This window comes from Cricetulus griseus (assembly GCF_003668045.3).
Source record: "Cricetulus griseus strain 17A/GY chromosome 1 unlocalized genomic scaffold, alternate assembly CriGri-PICRH-1.0 chr1_0, whole genome shotgun sequence".
In the NCBI taxonomy this organism is placed as follows: Eukaryota; Metazoa; Chordata; class Mammalia; order Rodentia; family Cricetidae; genus Cricetulus; species Cricetulus griseus.
The window spans coordinates 5,495,270-5,513,736 of NW_023276806.1; the positions used below are offsets into that span (position 1 = coordinate 5,495,270).

The 18,467-nt window shown below is 41.8% G+C and overlaps 1 protein-coding gene across 1 annotated transcript in view; it reads left to right on the forward strand.

Annotated features, from left to right (window-relative positions):
• Nucleotides 1-18,467, forward strand: part of Msh4 (mutS homolog 4) — a 58,820-nt gene that overhangs the window by 4,253 nt on the left and 36,100 nt on the right. Inside the window, exons 3-10 of the mRNA XM_027395128.2 lie at nucleotides 915-1,030; nucleotides 2,129-2,302; nucleotides 4,518-4,690; nucleotides 10,411-10,478; nucleotides 11,236-11,310; nucleotides 15,598-15,662; nucleotides 16,580-16,749; nucleotides 17,921-18,057. Of these exons, the coding sequence (XP_027250929.1) occupies nucleotides 915-1,030; nucleotides 2,129-2,302; nucleotides 4,518-4,690; nucleotides 10,411-10,478; nucleotides 11,236-11,310; nucleotides 15,598-15,662; nucleotides 16,580-16,749; nucleotides 17,921-18,057 (978 nt within the window). The remainder of the gene's footprint in view (nucleotides 1-914; nucleotides 1,031-2,128; nucleotides 2,303-4,517; nucleotides 4,691-10,410; nucleotides 10,479-11,235; nucleotides 11,311-15,597; nucleotides 15,663-16,579; nucleotides 16,750-17,920; nucleotides 18,058-18,467) is intronic.

Genomic DNA, 18,467 nt, shown 5'->3' on the forward strand with positions numbered 1-18,467 from the left:
ATATTGGAAACAGTAAAACTAACTTTCTATGATATTTAAGATACCTACTTACACTACAAAGTGTCTAAGAAATCAGAGTTATTTTGTGCAGATTGCTTTGTTTTGTTTTGTTTTTGTTTGGTTTTTCAAGACAGGATTTCTCTGTGTAGCTTTGGAGCCTAAGATTGCTTTGTTTTTAAGACATGGTTTTACTCCACTTTGAGCTCAGGAAAATCCTGCCTCAGCTTCTCCAGTGTTGGGATTATAGGTGTGGTCTGTTAGACCCCCGGAAAAATTCAGGTATCCGGGGTCCCAGGCCACAACCATGGTCACCCCAATCACCAGGCAGATTCGAGAGCTTGATACAAACTGCATGAGGCTTTATTGTTTTTAACGAGCTAACCCCATGTTAGCTCTGGTCTTTCACCTACCCGCCATGGCAGATGGCTAGCAAAGACACGCCGATCGATCTTGTAGGGCAGCGTAAGGGGAGTGTCTAGGAGTATGCACAGGCTCAGGATTGGTGTGCCTCCAGGCTTGGAGGGCTTGCCCTGTGTTGATTGGCCAATTGGTTGTTATGGCCCATAGACCCTCCCAGGGTGGTTGCTATGCTCTGTGCGTCATTGTTGAGCACCTGTCCATAAAGCACACCCAGAGCCATAAAGCATAGCACCACCAACTAACTTCTGATTGGTTCCTTGCCACGAGGCAGGCATCTGACCTCTTAGTGACCAAGGCAAGGTCATTGCGAGCAGGTGTTACTGTCATGGCTGCCGAAATGGGGGGGCTGGTCCCTTCAGGTCCACTAGGCTTAGGTAAGAGATCAGTACTGATCAAGAGCATGACATTTAATGATTTATTTTTTCATTATGTCATTCGTCATACGTAACGTATATTTCATTACATCATACGTCATTCATAACGTATCTTTTCAGAACGTTAATTTCACTACAGTCCAAAGGAAATACTTCAATGAAACAAAGGGCTTAGAGTACATTGAGCAGTTGTGCACGGCAGAGTTCAGCTCTGTTCTGATGGAAGTGCAGTCCAGGTGAGTCAGTGCTGGGCCTCACAGCGGGGATCTGCTCTCTGTCCTGTTCTTGCTCTGTTACTATCTACCACCTAGAAAAGGACCTGGTCCACAGTACACATCCAGTTATAACTGAAATACAAGAGCAATGGAAACTTGCACAAGATGTATATTTATGATTCAATTTAGATTTTCTCCAAATGAATTGTAATTTATTGCTCTGCTAGTAGATGCTCACTCACCTCATAGTGAAAACCATGACTAGAGATTCAAGTCCCAAAGAGAAACACAGTTAGCCAGGCATAGTGGCCTATGGTTGTGATCTTAGCTCTCCAGGGGCTGAGACAGGAGGATTGCTGCAAGTTTGAGGCCAGTTAAACTCCGGGCTAGCCAGGCCTACAAAGTAAGACTGTCTTGAGAAACAAACTACAGCCAGACAGTGAAGGCACACGCCTTTAATCCCAGCACTCAGGAGGCAGAGGCAGGCGATCTCTGATTTGAAGACCAGCTTGGTCTACAGAGCAAGTTCCTGGACAGCCAGGACTACACAGAGAAACCCTGTCTGGAAAGAACAAAAACAAGAAAAAAAGAAAAAGAAAAGGAAAAAAAAAGCCCGATAAATAAATGAGCAAACTACTCCTTTTCTTTGTCCCCTCCCACCCACCCCATCTCACCATGTATCCCTGGCTTGCCTGCAGCTTGCTGTGTAGACCATGTTGGCCCCTGCCTGTTGAATGTGGGGATTAAAAGACGAGCACCACTGGGCCCGGCTGCATGTTGTCTTCTAACCAGCAGTTTGTTGAAATATCCTGCAAGTGATAGACTTCAAAAATCTGCTTCTTATGGATGAATTCTCAGCACTTGTAAGGAGGATGCTCAGGGATTGTGGTGGATTCAGGCAGTCCTGAGCTAGAAAGACAGACTGCTTCAAAACCAAATAGGCATTTGCCCATTGTCAAGTCAGTTTTATAAGATTATGTACTTACTTTCCAAAGGATTTAAGAAATACTGTCTAATTTTTAAATTTTCCTAATATTAAGGTGAATTAAATTTCTCTTCCTGCAGCAGCAGCTGTTTATTTATCCTAAGTTTACACTGCTGTACCATGGTCACTCACAGGTATTACTGCCTTGCAGCTGCTGCAGCCTTGCTAAAATATGTCGAATTCATTCAAAATTCAGTGTATGCACCAAAGTCGCTGAAGATTTATTTCCAAGGCAGTGAACAGACCGCCATGGTAGACTCCTCATCAGCCCAGAACCTCGAATTGCTGGTTAACAGCCAGGACTACAGGTAAGGCAGTCTCAGTTGTTCTTATGAAATGCCACTGTTTGAAAGTTTTCATTAAGTTATTGGTGGAGAAATAGTAAATAGGCATTTTAAATCAGTGCCCTGTTGTTGCTGAACCCAGATTTTTCACAAAGTCAGGTTTTCAAAATAAGACTTCACTAAACAACAAAAAACAAACCTTCAATATCCAAGATTGGGTGAAGGACCATAAGCAAAGTAGATAAACTGATGCCAATGCCCAGAGTGAGCACAAGTTCCCAGGACAACGCTATGCCTTCCACTGTGCTGTCCCCCAAGGCTGATTAACTGAGATCAGGCAGCAGTGGTTGTGGAGAGGCTGGACAGTTGCTTGTGGAGAGCCTGATTACAGTTTACCTTGAAATATCTTTAGCCTTTAACAGCCATCTCTTGCCCACCTCTGTACCGTATTGAGCACCCTGTGACGCACAGATAAAATAGTTTAGGAACATATAAACAAAACTATGTTTTACCAACCTAAAGGCCAAGAGTCATCAGATGGCACCTGAGGCCTGTGGCTGAAATGTCTCTGCTTTGCGGTTTTCCCTATTGTGCATCCCCAGTGTATTACAAAGCACCTCGCTTTAGGACCTTTGTTCTGTTACAATAGATGTTTTATGAAACTGGATCCATGTTGGAACATGGAATTTGGAGTAGCCTAAATCTGCATTCCTGGGCCATGGTCCACTCCCATTTGGCTCCAGAATAGACCATCTGTTCTCCCCCATGAGGTAAAAGTTAGGTTTCTGTGTGCACACCAATAAGTGCATGGCTGGATGCTCACCATCACTTGTCAGAAGAAAACACAGATGTTTGCATTTAGCTGCCACTTACCGTCACTAGCACGTCCACTGAAGCTGCTCTGTGGTTACTTTTCTGTTACCCTCCTTAACATTATCAGAGCATAGAAAGTCAATGAATAATCCTGACAATTATTTAAATTTTTGTTTTACATTGATTTAAGGGTATGTGCATGCTCACACATTATTACTATGTTTTGTTTTTTGGTTTTGGTTTGCTTTTTTGAGACAGGGTTTCTCTGTGTAGCTTTGGAGCCTATCCTGGCACTCACAGAGAACAGCCTGTATCTGCCTCCTGAGTACTGGTATTAAAGGCGTGTGCTACCACCACCTGGCACACACATATTTTTTAACATGTGTGTAAAAGTCAGAGGACAACTTGCAAGAGTTGGTTTTCTTCTTTTCCATGTGACCTCCAGGGATCAAAGTCAGGTCACCAGTCTTGGTGGCAGACACCTTCACCCACTTGAGTCATCATATCAGACCAAGATCGTTTTTTATATGATTAAGATTTGTGTCTCTCTCTCCCTCTTCTTTGTTTTGTCCTTAGTCATATCAATAGGTTAATAAAAATTATTGGCATCATCACTGTCTTGGTTAGGATTTCTATTGCTGTGAAGAGACACCATGACAATAGCAACTCTTATAAAGGAAAACATGTAATGTGGATGGCTCGCTTACAGTTTCAGAGACTTAGTCTGTTATATTCATGGCAGGACGTGGCGGCATGCAGGCTGACTGGAGAAGGAACTGAGAGCCCCATAGCTTGATTGTAGGCAGCAGATAGTGAACTGTGACACTGGGTGTAGCTTGAGCATAGAAAACCTCAAAGTCCACCTCCACGGTGACACACTTCCTCCACAAAGGCCATATGTCCTCCAGTAAAGCCATGTTTCCTAATAGTGCCACTCCCTATGAGCCAGTTTCATTCAAGCTACCACTGCCTTTGACAGGTAAAGCCCATGGAGTTAGGATCCGAGTCTGCCTTGGGTGCTCAGTTTTAGAGTGGGAGATACCATTGAGCCTGGCTAATCACCATGTGGCTCATGATGTCATAATTGGGATCTAGCAAGCAAACTCTCAAACCAGGCTTGCTTGCATACTGTACCTCTAATACCAGCACTTAGGAGGTGGAGTTAGGAGGATCTTGACTTCAAGGTCACGCTGTAGTATGTAACAAGTTCAGGGACAGCCTGTGTTAGCTAATCAATAAAACATAAACATAAAACAAAATGTAGGTTTTAGGCCTTAACTGAGATTTATTAAATTAGGATCCCCATGTTTGTCTGTATAATAAAATTTGTGAATCACTGATATAGATCATAGGATTATTTCATTACAAAGTTAAAAAGAAATTTTCTTTTTCTCCTTAATGAAATTTCCAATTTGTCTTTTGGAAGGAATAATCACACTCTCTTTGGTGTTTTAAATTACACCAAGACCGCGGGAGGTAGCAGGAGGCTGCGCTCTAACATACTAGAGCCACTGGTTGACGTGGAGACCATCAACATGAGGCTGGACTGTGTCCAGGAGCTGCTTCAGGACGAGGAGCTCTTCTTTGGACTCCAGTCAGGTAATTATTCATTTATTTAGGTGTAGCCCAGGTTGGTCTCGAAATTCTGACCTTCCTGCCCCAGTCTCCCAATGTTAGCATTATAGGCATGCACTGCTGTGTCGAGCTTCACTCATTTTATAAATTAAAATCTATTTATTTATTTATTTATTTATTTATTTATTTATTTATTTATTTAGGTTGTTCGAGACAGGGTTTCTCTGTGTAGCTTTGGAGCCTATCCTGGCACTCTCTCTGGAGACCAGGCTGGCCTCGAACTCACAGAGATCCTCCTGCCTCTGCCTCCCGAGTGCTGGGATTAAAGGCGTGCGCCACCAACGCCCAGTTAAATGCAGTCAGTTTATTTAAGCTTTTTTGTTTATATTTCTGAAAGGCAGGTCTGATAGATATAAATTCATGGAGAGTTTTTTTATTTTTTAATCATTAATTATTTTTATTTTTTAAAATTTAAATTAAAAACAATCCTATTTTATATACCAATCCCAGTTCCCTCTCGTCCTGTCCTCTCATCCCCCACCATCTTCCCATCCACTCCTCAGAGAGGGTGGCCCTCCCATGGGAGATCTTCAAAGTCTGTCACATCATTTGGGACAGGACCGAGGCCCTCTCCCTTGCATCTAGACTGAGAAAATATCCCTCCATAGGGAATGGGCTCCAAAACGCCAGTTCATGCACAAGGGATATTGTTGGTGGCCCCATAGACTACCCAATCCCCCCAAATGACACCCTCCTTCAGGGGGCATGCAGGTTCCCCAGCTGACAGTCTTAAGTCCGTGAACTCCCACTTGCTCATCTGTTCCTATGGGTTTCTCCAGCCTGGTCTTGACCCCTTTGCTCATCACTCCTCCCTCTCTGCAACTGGATTTCAGGAGTTCAGCTCAGTGTTTAGCTGTGGGTGTCTGCTTCTACTTCCATCAGCTACTGGATGAAGGCTCTAGGATGGCATATAAGGTAGTCATCAATCTCATTATCAGGAAAGGGCATTTAAGGTAGCCTCTCCACTATTGCTTAGATTGTTAGTTGACTCATCCTTGTGTATCTCTGGACATTTTCTTAGTGCCAGATTTCTTTTTAAACCTATAATGTCTCCCTCTATTTTCTTGCTCTCCTCTAATCTTCCCCTGACTCAATCTTTCTGATCCCTCATGGTCTCCTCCTCCCTCCTCTTTTTCCTACCTCCCTCCCCTTCCCCTCGTGCTCCCAATTTGCTCAGGAGCTCTTGTCCCTATCCCCTTTTCGGGAGCAGGGGTCCATGTATGTCTCTCTTAGGGTCCTCTTAGATTCCTAGTTTCTCTGGGGTTGTGGATTGTAGTCTGGTTATCCTTTGCTCTATGTCTGATACACACTATGAGTGAATACACACAGTCTTTGTCTTTCTGTGTCTGGGTTACCTCACTCAAGATTGTTTCTTCTAGTTCCATATATTTGCCTGTGAATTTCAAGATGCCATTGTTTTTAACAGCTAATACTCCACTGTGTAAATGTACCACATTTTCTCTATCCATTCTTCAGTTGAGGGGCATCTAGGCTGCTTCTAGGTTCTGGCTATTACAAATAGTGCTGCTATGAACATGGTTGAACAGATGTCCTTGTTGTATGAATGTGCTTCTTTTGGGTTTATGCCTAAGAGTAGAATTGCTGGATCTTGTGGTAGACTGATTCCCATTTTCCTGAGGAACCACCATACTGATTTCTAAAGTTGCCGTATTAGTTGGCACTCCCACCAGCAGTGGAGGAGTGTTCCCCTTGCTCCACATCCTCTCCAGCATGAACTTTCATTAGTGTTTTTGATCTTAGCCATTCTGAGAGGTTTAATATGGTATCTCAGAGCTGTTTTGATTGCATTTCCCTGATGGCTAAGGATGTTGAGCGATTCTTAAATGCCTTTGGCCAGTTGAGATTTCTCTGTTGAGAATTCTCTATTTAGATCTGTACCCCATTCTTTAATTGGATTATTTGTGTTTTGGTGTCTTAGTTTTTTTGAGTTCTTTGTCTATTTTGGAGATCAGCCTTCTGTCAGATGTGAGGTTGGTGAAGATCTCTTCCCTTCTGCAGGGAAAGATCTCCCATGCTCTTGGATTGGTAGGAGCAGCACAGTGACAATGGCAATCCTACCCAAAGCAATATTCATATTCAATGCCATCGCCAACAAAATCCTAGCACAGTTCTTCACAGACCTTGAAAGAATAATACTCAACTTCATATGGAAAAACAAAAAACCCAGGATAGCCAAAACAATCCTGTACAATAAAGGAACTATTGGAGGCATTGCCATCCCTGACTTCAAGCTCTACTATAGAGCCACAGTAATGAAAACAGCTTGGTATTGGCACAAAAACAGACAGGTAGACCAATGGAATCAAATAGAAGACCCTGATATTAATTCACATACCTATGAACACCTGAGTTTTGACAAAGAAGCTAAAATTATACAATGGAAAAAAGAAAGCATCTTCAGCAAATGATGCTGACATAACTGGATGCTGGAATGTAGAAGATTGCAGATAGATACACGTCTATTGCCATGCACAAAACTCAAGCACAAATGGATCAAAGACCTCAACATAAATCCATCCACACTGAATGTCTTAGAAGAGAAAGTGGGAAGTAGCCTTGAATGCATTGGCACAGGAGACCACTTCCTGAACATAACACCACTGAGAGCAATCAACAATTAGTTGAAACTAGAAACTTCTGTAAAATGTTTTGCATGAGGGTGTTTTGCCTATGCATCATGTGTATGTTTGGTGCCTGTAGAGGCTGGAAGAGGGCACTGGAATTACAGATAATCTTGAGCCATCTCTGTGGTTGCTGGGAACCAAACCAGGTCCTCTGGAAGAGCATCCAGTGCTTTTAATCACTGAGCAATCTTTTTACGTCCCCCCCACCCCGAAGAGGACATTGTAAACTGTTAGCCCTTTCTTTTTTAAAAGGAATAAACTTAGGTATTTATTTTACATCCCAGCTGCAGTTTCTCCTCCCTCCTCTCCACCTAGTCCCTCCCCCACCTCCCATCTGTCCTGTCGTGTGTCCCCCGCCCCCAGTCCACTCGTACTCCATTTTTATACAGAAAAGGGCAGACTTCCTATAGATATCAACAAAAAATACATGTTAACCTTTCTTTACTGTTCACAACAGCATCTTGTTAGCTGTTTATCTAGCATTAGTGAAAACCCAAGTGCCCAAAATAGGAGGTTGTTGTACACTGTGAAGTGGGTCAAGTTCCAACTGTCAGATGTTGTAAACGCCCTGCACCTTGCAGTGTGCCCAGCGCTGTTCCTGTCCTGTCCACCTAGAAACTGTACATCACTTCTGTCTGTTGCTAACTCCTTCATCTGGCTACACGTCTGTGCAACTGACTGGTGGCCTGAGTTTTTCTTTCTTGTTTATGGATTTCTTCCATGAGGACTTGAATTCTCCCTGAACGTCACCTTCTCTGGCTCTCACTGCGTTTTTCCTTCTGTTCTTAACAAACTTGATGGAAAACTCTCTGTCCTCTCTTCATAGTATCCCAGTCTGCTTCCATTTCGTGTCTGTGCTCACCAGTGCACTGAGACCTTGTGTCAAGGGCAACTTTGCAGGTGTTGTTTGCTCTGTCAGCCTCCTGGATCTGTTTTACATGGCTGTGTGCTTTTGCTTCGTATGTCCCACCTAGGCTCTTCTGGAGGTCGTCTTTGGCAAGTAGGGCCCTTTAATGGCTGGGTGCTATGCAAACCCAGCTCTGTCATACTGACATAGTGTAACTGAACTCCAGAACTCTTGTAGGATCAGTGAACCTTCTACAGGATTTTTCCTGAAATTGTTTCTCTGCCCCCTCTGTATTCTCTCCCCTCCTATGGCCCCCTGTCCCTTCCTTTCTTTTTCCTCCCCTTTCCTTCCCTCTTCCCTTCTCTTCTTTCTGAAAGATGTTTTTTTAACCTATGTATGTGTGTTTAACCTATGTATGTTGTTTAACCTATGTATGTGTGTGTGTTTAACCTATGTGTATGTGTTTCTTTAACCTATGTATGTGTGTGTGTTTAACCTATGTGTATGTGTTTCTTTAACCTATGTATGTGTGTGTGTTTAACCTATGTGTGTGTGTGTTTAACTATGTATGTGTGTGTGTTTAACCTATGTGTGTGTGTGTTTAACCTATGTGTGTGTGTGTGTGTGTGTGTTTAACCTATGTGTGGGTGTGTGTTTAACTATGTATGTGTGTGTGTTTAACCTATGTGTGTGTGTGTGTGTGTTTAACCTATGTGTGGGTGTGTGTTTAACCTATGTGTGTGTGTTTAGTCTATGTGTGTGTGTGTACTACATGCATTTATGTGCACCATATGCATGTGGTTGCCCTCCATCCAGAAGTATTGGAACCCTAGAAACTGAGTTACATCCACTCCCGTCTCTTTGAGACAGGATCTTCTGTATAATCCAAACTGGCTTCAAATCTGCAGCTGCAGAAAGCCCGTGTCACAGGCAAGCACCCGTCACCGTATTCAGCTGGAGGTGCGTTCTTGTCAGCTGTTTTCTTTGTGACACTCCTCCTGGTTTCTCTCAGGTGCACATAATCAGACTTACACATCAGTCAGTCTTCATATGTTCACATGATCACTGACAAACTGTTCAATTTACTGGCTTCATATTAGATCACAATTTGATAATGTTCATCTTCCTAATTCCTATTGAGTCTTAAAAAAATTACAAAGGTAAGGGTTAAACCCAGTGCTTTGTGTGTGTTGGGTGAACATTGCACTACTGAGCTAAGTATATATTCCCAGCCCAGAACTTGAAGTTATCTACTTTTGTGTGTTTGTGTATATGCATGTCACATGTGTGCTTAAATAATGTGTGCATGTGTGTGAAAGCCAGAGAGTGACATCAGGGAGTTTGTTCAGGTGCTCTCAGCTTTATGTATTGAGGCAGAGAAGCGGGCTCTTTGAAAGGAACAAATCCCTTCTGGGCTGGGAGTGGCTTAACCAAGGAGCTGGGGACCCAGAAATTTAACAGCTTCTGAAAACACTGCGAGCCATTGGCTTCAGAATTTATTTCCTCTCACCTAAGAATAAGGAAACAGATAGAGAGGAAGTAGGCAGATATGTTTACTAAGGAAAAGTAAGAATTGTCAAGAGTTGGAGGTTCTCCAGGGGAGGAGTACTGCTGTGCTGTGCTGGGCTGGGCTGTGCTGAGCCGAGCTGAGCTGACCAATTATTGAGTGTGTGGTCAGTGGGTTTTATTGGGCATGTGGTGGGATTGGAGGGAGCCTGGCTGAGGTCATTTCTATTGGGACTGCTCTTTTTTTTTTTTTTTTTTTTTTTGTCATGTCGAGAGTTGAATAAGTTCCATATTCACAGGCCTTAATTCGTGTCTCCATGGCCAAATGGGGAATTATTTTGTTCATTTGGGATAGGGGTTAGGGTTACGTGGGCTTCCCAGATAATACATGGCCATAATCAGCTAGCTCACGCTCCAGCATGAAACAGGCAGCTGTGATCAGCCACTTGAGGTAGCATCGTCTTGTCAGGGGAGGCAGTCATCACAAGTTCATGGGTCTCTTTCCTGCCCCGTGATTATACAGGATATAAACAATTGACAGGGGTTTGGCCAAGCAGAAGTCAGCACAGACCTCCCTGTGGCATAGTTGTCTTTCTTACTCAGGCTATGCTCCTGTGAATAACCCCAGAACAAACACCCTTCCTTTGATTGCTCCAGAAAGTTCAAACGCTCACTTTCTGTTTCAGTCATATCAAGATTCCTGGATACGGAGCAGCTGCTTTCTGTTTTAGTTCAAATCCCAAAGCAAGACACGGTATGTGTTACAGAGCACCATGCACTGTGACTGTTGTCATGAGACACAGCTTGTCTTGATGGGTAGTGATGGGGAAATATAAAGATGCCCTAGGTATGTACTCCTCACTGACACCCAGAATAGTTTTATAGCTGAGGGGGCAGCTTTTCAAAAGTTTTGCTTCTTATTATAGTGCCGTGAAAAAGCATCTTAAGTAGCTGAAGAATAAGCATATTTAAACAAATCAAATATTTACTTAAATATCAAAATTGTGGTAGTTCTAAAGAATATATATATATATATATATATATATATATATAATTATATATATTTCATATGCTACATTCTGAAAGGCTGTTATTAATTTGAGATGCTGAAATTGGTAAAATTGTTTTGCTTGCCTGGCAGGAAGCAGTGGGGGATGTTGTTCTAAGTCATTTAGGAAGCTAAGATGCACCCCATTTACAGGAAGCTTTGTGCCCTTATTAAATTCATGTCAGTGTCTTGATCTGCTGGGTATTGAATTTAAATTGCACCAAAGATGTTGGACTAGAATGAGGGTTGATACAGTGGTGTGAACTCTCACCAGGTTTTCAGGAGAGCAGCATTATGGATTTACACTGTGGTCAGTAATCTCCAACCACCCTGTGGGCTATCATCCTAGCTTGGCTGATCTACACAACTATGGGATATTCTTGGTCAGAGTTGACTGCTGAAGAGGAAAACCTATCACGGGATTGAAATGTGGGCTGTTCACGTTTGTCTCTTATCTTGACAGGTTAACGCAGCCGAATCGAAGATAACAAACTTGATCTACCTGAAGCACACTTTGGAACTTGTGGACCCTTTAAAGGTATCCACTGTGTGTTGCACAAACATAAAGCATTTTTTAGACATTTTTTTAAGAAAAAAGTAAACTTAGAAGTTGTAAGAGCAGTGTATTTTCTCTCTTTACATATGTATAACAATCATATGTAAATATACATGGTTGAACATACTTTTTAAAATTTTATTTCATGTGCATTAGTGTTTTTTGCCTGTATGTATATCTGTGTGAAGGTGTCGGATCCCCTGGACCTGGAGTTACAGACAGTTGTGAGCTTTCATGTGGGTGCTGAGGATTGAACCTGGGTCCTCTGGAAGAACAGCCAGTGCTCTCAACCACAAGCCACCTCCCCGGCCCCTAAACATATTCTTATTGATCCATTTGAAATAAGCTATAGTATCTAAGTACTGAATCATGTCTTGCCTGTGAGCAAGGATGTTCTCTTATATAACTACAATGTATTTACAAACTCAGAATACCTAACATTAATATAATACTATTATATCCCACATTCGATTTTTTCAGTTGTTTTAATATTAATAGTTTTCTTTGTAGTTTCCTAAAAGGGTTCTATCCATAACCATTCATTAATGTCTTTAAGCTCTTTTTAAAACATTTTTATTTATTGAAATAAATTAATACAATATACTTTATTATGTTTTCCCCTTCTTCGGTTCTTCCCAGGTCTCCTCATCTCCCTACACACAACTTTATGTTCTTTTTCTCTTAAAAAAAAATCAGACAAAAACAGAGAGGAAGAACAACAGATAAACACACACAAAATCCCTGCAAAAGTAAAAAGCAAAGCAAAGCAAAATGAGGCAAAGAAAATCTATAAAGATAGTTGTTGAGTTAGTGTTCTATTGGCTAACTGTTTGTGGGGATGGGGCCTGCCCTGAGGTTGATACACCCAGTGACACTCCATTGGAGAAAATTGCTTTTCCCTTTGCTGGTGGGTACCAATGGTAGGTAGCTTCTTGGTTAAGAGTGGGAGCTAGCCTGAACCTGTGCAGTCTCTGTGCATGTTGCCATAGTCTCTGTGAGTTTGTATGATGTGTCTGGAAGAGGGTTTTCTTGGAGTCATTCGTCAACTCTGGCTTTTACAGTCTTTCCACCTCCTCTTTTGTATGGACCCCTGAGCCTTGAAGGGAGGACTTTGATGAAGACAGCCCATTTAGGATTGAGTGCTCCAAAGGCTCTCCCCACTCTGCACCTTGTCCAGTTGTGGGCCTTTGTGCTAGTTCCCATCTGCTGCAATAGGAAGCTTCTCTGATGAGAGCTAAGTGGACACTGATGTATGGGTATAACAGTGTGTCATTAGGAGTCACTTCATTGCTGTTCTTTTAGAATACTAGCATTACGCTTCCCCCTAGGGCTATGACCTATCTAGTCACAGGTTCGTGTCCACTTATCAGAGTCAGGTATGGATCCCATCTCATGGAGTGGACCTTACATCTAGTCAGAAAGTGCTGGTTACTTCCATTGCACCAGTGTGTCTTGTAGGCAGGTCACTGTTGTAGGTCACAGGGATTGTAGCTGGGAGATACTGACTTTTCTCGCCTGGTAGCATGTAGAGTACCTTAGACACCAGCTCAACTTCTCCATGTTCTGTAACACATGTCAGTGTTGTCTTCAGCAGTAGGGCATTGCCATCAGGGTGTGGGGAGTAACCAATAGCCTTGGAAACAGGCGGTAGTGTGCGGGGGTTTCCATGGGGATTGGCCAACAACTCAACAAGATTTAACTCATCCTGACACTGGAAGTTTTACTTTGTGGACACTGTCTTCTTAAATTTGGTAACTTCATTGGTTTCCTTTTATTTGGGCATGGATTTTAGGAAGCTTCATCAGTAGCAGCTCTCCATATGGCTTTTCAAATGGCCTTTAGTGTGAGTCGCCCTCCCTGCCTTCCCTCCTTTACCTTGTTCACCGTCTTCCTTCCTATCTAACCCTCCTATTCTAGTTGCCCTTTGTCTCTCCACAGCAGTACCTCCTCATCTCTTTCTAGGTACGTAACCTCTGTGGCTATTTAGATTGCATTGATTACACTGATTACATTGATAGCCTGAAAGCTAGCATTCACATATAAAACATACAATATTTGTCTCTGGGGGCTGGGCTGCTTCAGTCAGAATAATTTTTTCCCTAGGTTCATCAATTTACCTGCCTATTTCATTTTTCTTAACAGCTGAATAATATTCCTGTGTAAATACCACATTTTTATTACCCAGTCATCATTCGATGGACATCTAGGCTGTTTCCAATTTCTAACTATGAATAGAGCAGCAATGAACATGGGTGAGCAAGTATCTCTGTAGTAGTGGGGTGTAGAGTCTTTTAGTTATATGCCCAAGAGTGGTATAAATGGATGTTGAGGTAGATCTTGCCCCAGCTTCTGGAGGACTTCCGTGGAACTGATTTCCACGATTGTGCAATAGATATGTGTTCCCTTATTGCACATCTTCAACCGCGTGAGCTGCGGTTGGTTTTATTGATTGTGGCCATTCTGACTGCTTTAAGATGAATCTCAAAGTAGCTTTGAGTTTCCCTGGTGACTAAGGATGTTGAGGGTTTCTTTAAGAGTTTCTCAGCCATTTGTGTTTCATCTTTTGAGAGCTCTTCTTAGTTCTGCACCTCATTTTTTAGTTGGGTTATTTTTTTTTCATACCCACTTTTTGAGTTCTTTATATCTTTTGGATATTAGTTTTATCAGATGTGTAGTTGGTAAAAATCTTTTCCCATTCTGTATGCTGCCATTTTGTCCAAATGATGGTGTCCTTTGCTGTACAGAAGCTTTCCAGTTTCATGAAGTCCCATTAATTAATTAATTAGTTAATTAAATAATACTAATTGTTGGTCTAGTTCCTGTGTTGTTGGTGTTTTGTTCAAAAAGTCTGCCTGTGCCAATGAGCTCAAGTTTAAGACCAGTTCCCACTGTTTGTTCTAACAGATTGCGTGTATTTGGCCCTATGTTTAGTTCTGTGATGGGTGATAGGTATGGATCTATTTGCATTCTTCTGTGTGTGGTCATCCAGCTTGACAAGCACCATTTGTTCAAAGTGAGAGTTTCTCAGCTTTATGATCATCATTTGTGTGGGAAGGGAGAATCAGTGAGACAGACAGCGTGTCAACAGCAGGAGATGCACATAGTGTGCATTTTTTTGAGAGGTTTGCCAGGAGCTGAGATAGTGGACTTGCACATGTGAAGCACACTGATCTGCACCCCCCCACACACACACACAGCACACACACACACATAGCACTCACCTTTTGATACTGTAATGCTAGTCCTAGGAATCTGTTCAAAAGTCATTTCGTCCATTGCAGCTCATTTACATTAGTGCAAAAGTGTTTGAAGAATAGAGCTGCAGTAATTAAAGGAACTCTAGCAATTAGAATTCAAAGGTGGAATATTGGAAATTTAAGAAATTGCTGTTGGGCTGGCAAGATGGCTCCGTGAGTTAAATACTTGCTACCAAGCCTGATGACCTAGTTTGATTCCTAAGACTCCTATGGTGGAAGGCAAGAACTAACTCCTACATGTTATCTTCTGCCCTCCATACATGAGCTGTCATGTGCACATGCCCACACACATACACACAAAACTAAATACGCATTGCTATGAAAAGTTTCTGATGCCCATGATGTAGTAGTGAGGGGGAAGGGAACATATAATCACATAATTTTTAAATTTCAGATGAAGACAGGAAATGCACTGTAATATTTAGAGTATATAATCTTTGGAAAGGAAATTGAATTATGAGTGATTGAATCTTTTATGTTTCTGTGGACTCTTTAGTTTATTTCTCTGTTCAGAAGCAGCTCAAATTATAACCATCATCTCTCCCCAAAGTGAAATGGCCAGTGAAAATAACGGCCTTCTCTTTCCTTGTTCAGTTGGTGACGATTTACAGTTCCCATTAAGCAAAAGAAAATTCTTACTCCCAGTTTTGCGGTATGGGAAAGGAGAACTTGCCCTATTTATAAATATATAAACACAAATATTTAAGTTGTCTACAGGATGACTTTAGTTGTACAACAGTGGCTGTTTAGATGCCCACCGCTTAAGAAGCTGGTGAAGTTTTATACAGGAGACAGCAACTAGAAGCCATGGCCTTGACGTGGTGGATGACTTCGTCACCATGTGCTTTTCACCTGCAAATATGCAGTCTGGCCTCAATGTCATACATGTCGGAAGGCTTCTCATGGAAATAAGGATGAGAAAATGAAGCAACAGCAGGCATTTGATCACGTGTTGAATACGGTGTTGGATTTGAAGAGTGCCTGACTGGCTAACTTTGGTTTGTTCTGACAGGTCACCTTGAAGAACTGCAGCACCCCCCTACTCAGAGCTTACTACGGCTCCTTGGAAGACAAGAGGTTCTGTTATCTGTTGAGAGAGTATACTTTTCTTCCCGATCATAAGCGATTTTAGCAATTGTGTCTTCTATAGAAAAATCACTTGATCTGGGTGTGGTGGTACATGAGTTTAATCCCAGCACTCAGGAAGCAGAGGCAGGCAGATCTCTGTGAGTTCAAGGCCAGCCTAGTTTCCGTCACAAGTTCCAGGCAAACTGGGGCTACGTAGTGAGACCCTGTCTCAAAATAATTACTCAAGTTTCTTCGAAGTATCTATTAATTATCAATTACACATTAATCCTGTAAGTACAATAATGGGATAACAAACCATGTCTGTTTGTCTGTTTGTACTAATGGCCAGTGTTTCCTTTCTAGCCATTCTCTATGGAGATGGTTGCCAGTATCAAAATACATCCTTCTTTTTTTTTGTTAAATCATGGAAGACCAAGTGAAGGAGAAAAAATCCTAATAGATAGGAATGTAGAACAAGTTCTAAAAAACAATTAATATTGTTAAATTATTAGCAGTAGCACTTCAGTTCTCAACCAAGCAGGTCATCAGGCTCAATACTTGCCTTGTTGGGTGAGGATTTGCATCCTATGTGATGCCACCAGCTGAGTTAGCTACCCAGACCAGCTTAGTTCAGTGTGATGTTCAAGAACAGAGCACCTGGGAAGTTAGTACACTTGATGTCACCAGGACTGTGGATTGTGTAGTGGTCACTGTGCCTAATCAGTTCTTGCTCTGTGACCTACATGCAAATGGATTGAAGGAGCACTTAGTCAGACTCTTATATTTGCCTATTACATTTCTTTAGGGGTCAGGCCCTACTCCCAGCCATAGTGATTGTGTGTAATGTGGGAGATGCTCCCACTAGCAAATTTACTGTGAAAGTAGCGGTTTGCCTATTACCTGTTTTCGATTTGTCCTAATGCTAGGTTTGGACTTATACTTGAAAAGATTAAAACAGTGATAAACGATGATGCGAGGTACATGAAAGGCTGCCTGAACATGAGGACTCAGAAGTGCTACGCCGTGCGCTCCAATATCAGTGAGTTCCTCGACATAGCTAGGAGGACATACACAGAGATAGTGGACGACATAGCAGGTATGATTCCAGAAGGCTTTCACTTAATTACATGATATATATATATATATATATATATATATATATATATATACAATTATACAAATATATATGCTTATAGTGGATGACACAGCAGGTATTATTCTAGCAGGCTTTCACTAATCAAATGTTTTATCACATGCTTTACTAGCTCTGTCTTTCTGTGATTGATATATATATATATATATATATATATATATATATATATATACAATTATACAAAATTATATATCCTTACTGCATAGAATAATTTTATGTATGTGCAGTGAGGTTACCACATATTGCTCTTTAAGAAGCCGCCTTTAAAAAACAATGCTGTCACCAGGCCTGGTGGCACACACCGTTAATCCCTAAAGAGGTAGAGGAAACAGATCTTCATGAGTTTGAGGCCAGCCTGGTCCAATTGTGAGTTCAAAGCCAGCCTGGTCCACATAATAAGACTCTGTCTCAAAAGAAAAGAAAAACAATGATGTTGAAGTGTTACAGAGTGACTTCATATATATTGGAAGATATCTGAAGAATGAAGACTATTTGATATTAAGATGCTTCAGCCAGGGAGTGGTACCATTTTTATTGAGGATTAGCATTTGAGAGATCTAGTGTTTGTAGTTTGTGGGACTGACAGAGAGATTAGAATTACTTTTCAAATTACCTGATATCTATTTCATTCTGGGGCTATGCTGGCAAAATCAAAGTTGCAGTAATTTGTATAACTTCTGTTTTACTAAAATGTTGAATGAATAACATCAGAACTAATATTCCTAATTTTCAGAGAAAAATACAATTCTTGTTTTAATTTTTACAATTTATTTTTCTTTAGAAATGCATATCAGAAACTATCTTCTTTTTTGTTGGGGGTGGTGGTGGTGGCTTCCAGACAGGGTTTCTCTGTGTAGCAGTCCTGGCTGGCCTGGAACTCAGAGAGTTCCTCTCCAGTGCTGGGATTGAAGGCATGTGCCACCACACCCAGCCAGAGAATATCTTTTTTAAGGACACTTACCCACATCTTTTGGACATTATAAATTTTTTTTTGATGTTAACAAAAACTAAAAGGAGTTTCCTGATTGTGGACAAAATAATAAGTAAAAAACCTGTGACTGCACAGAACTTTGTACCAAGAAATGCTTGTTGTTCCTCTCATTCTTGTCCCTAGGCATGATATCCCAGCTTGCAGAGAAGTATGGCCTTCCACTGCGGACCAGCTTCAGTTCTGCACGGGGCTTCTTCATCCAGATGACTACAGACTGTGCCGCCATCTCCAGTGACCAGCTCCCCTCAGAGTTTATCAAGGTTAACCCGGAGTGGCAAGGAATTGCTGTTACTGGTTTTACCAAGTTGCATGGGTAGACTTTCCAGCCCTCCTTGAGTTTAGCTTCTCCACTGGCTTGTTGAGCAGCCACACCAAGCAGGGTGACAGGCTTGAGGGGGACAACCAAAGGAGGCAAAAGGCAAATTAAGAAACAAAGTCTAAAAGGTGTCTTTGACAAAAGAATGTAGGAAAACACTGACCTACCTTTTGCTGAAAACTTGTTGACTGCATTGTTGTGTGTGGGGGGGGGTCAGAGAACGTCTTGTGGGCATCTGTCCCAGGATTGAGCTCACTCACCCAGGTCTCCAGGCCTGGCCGTACCTGCTGCACCAGCTCCCCTACCTTTGTCTTACATAGTTTTCCAGATGCATTTTCCTACTAAAGATCTTGG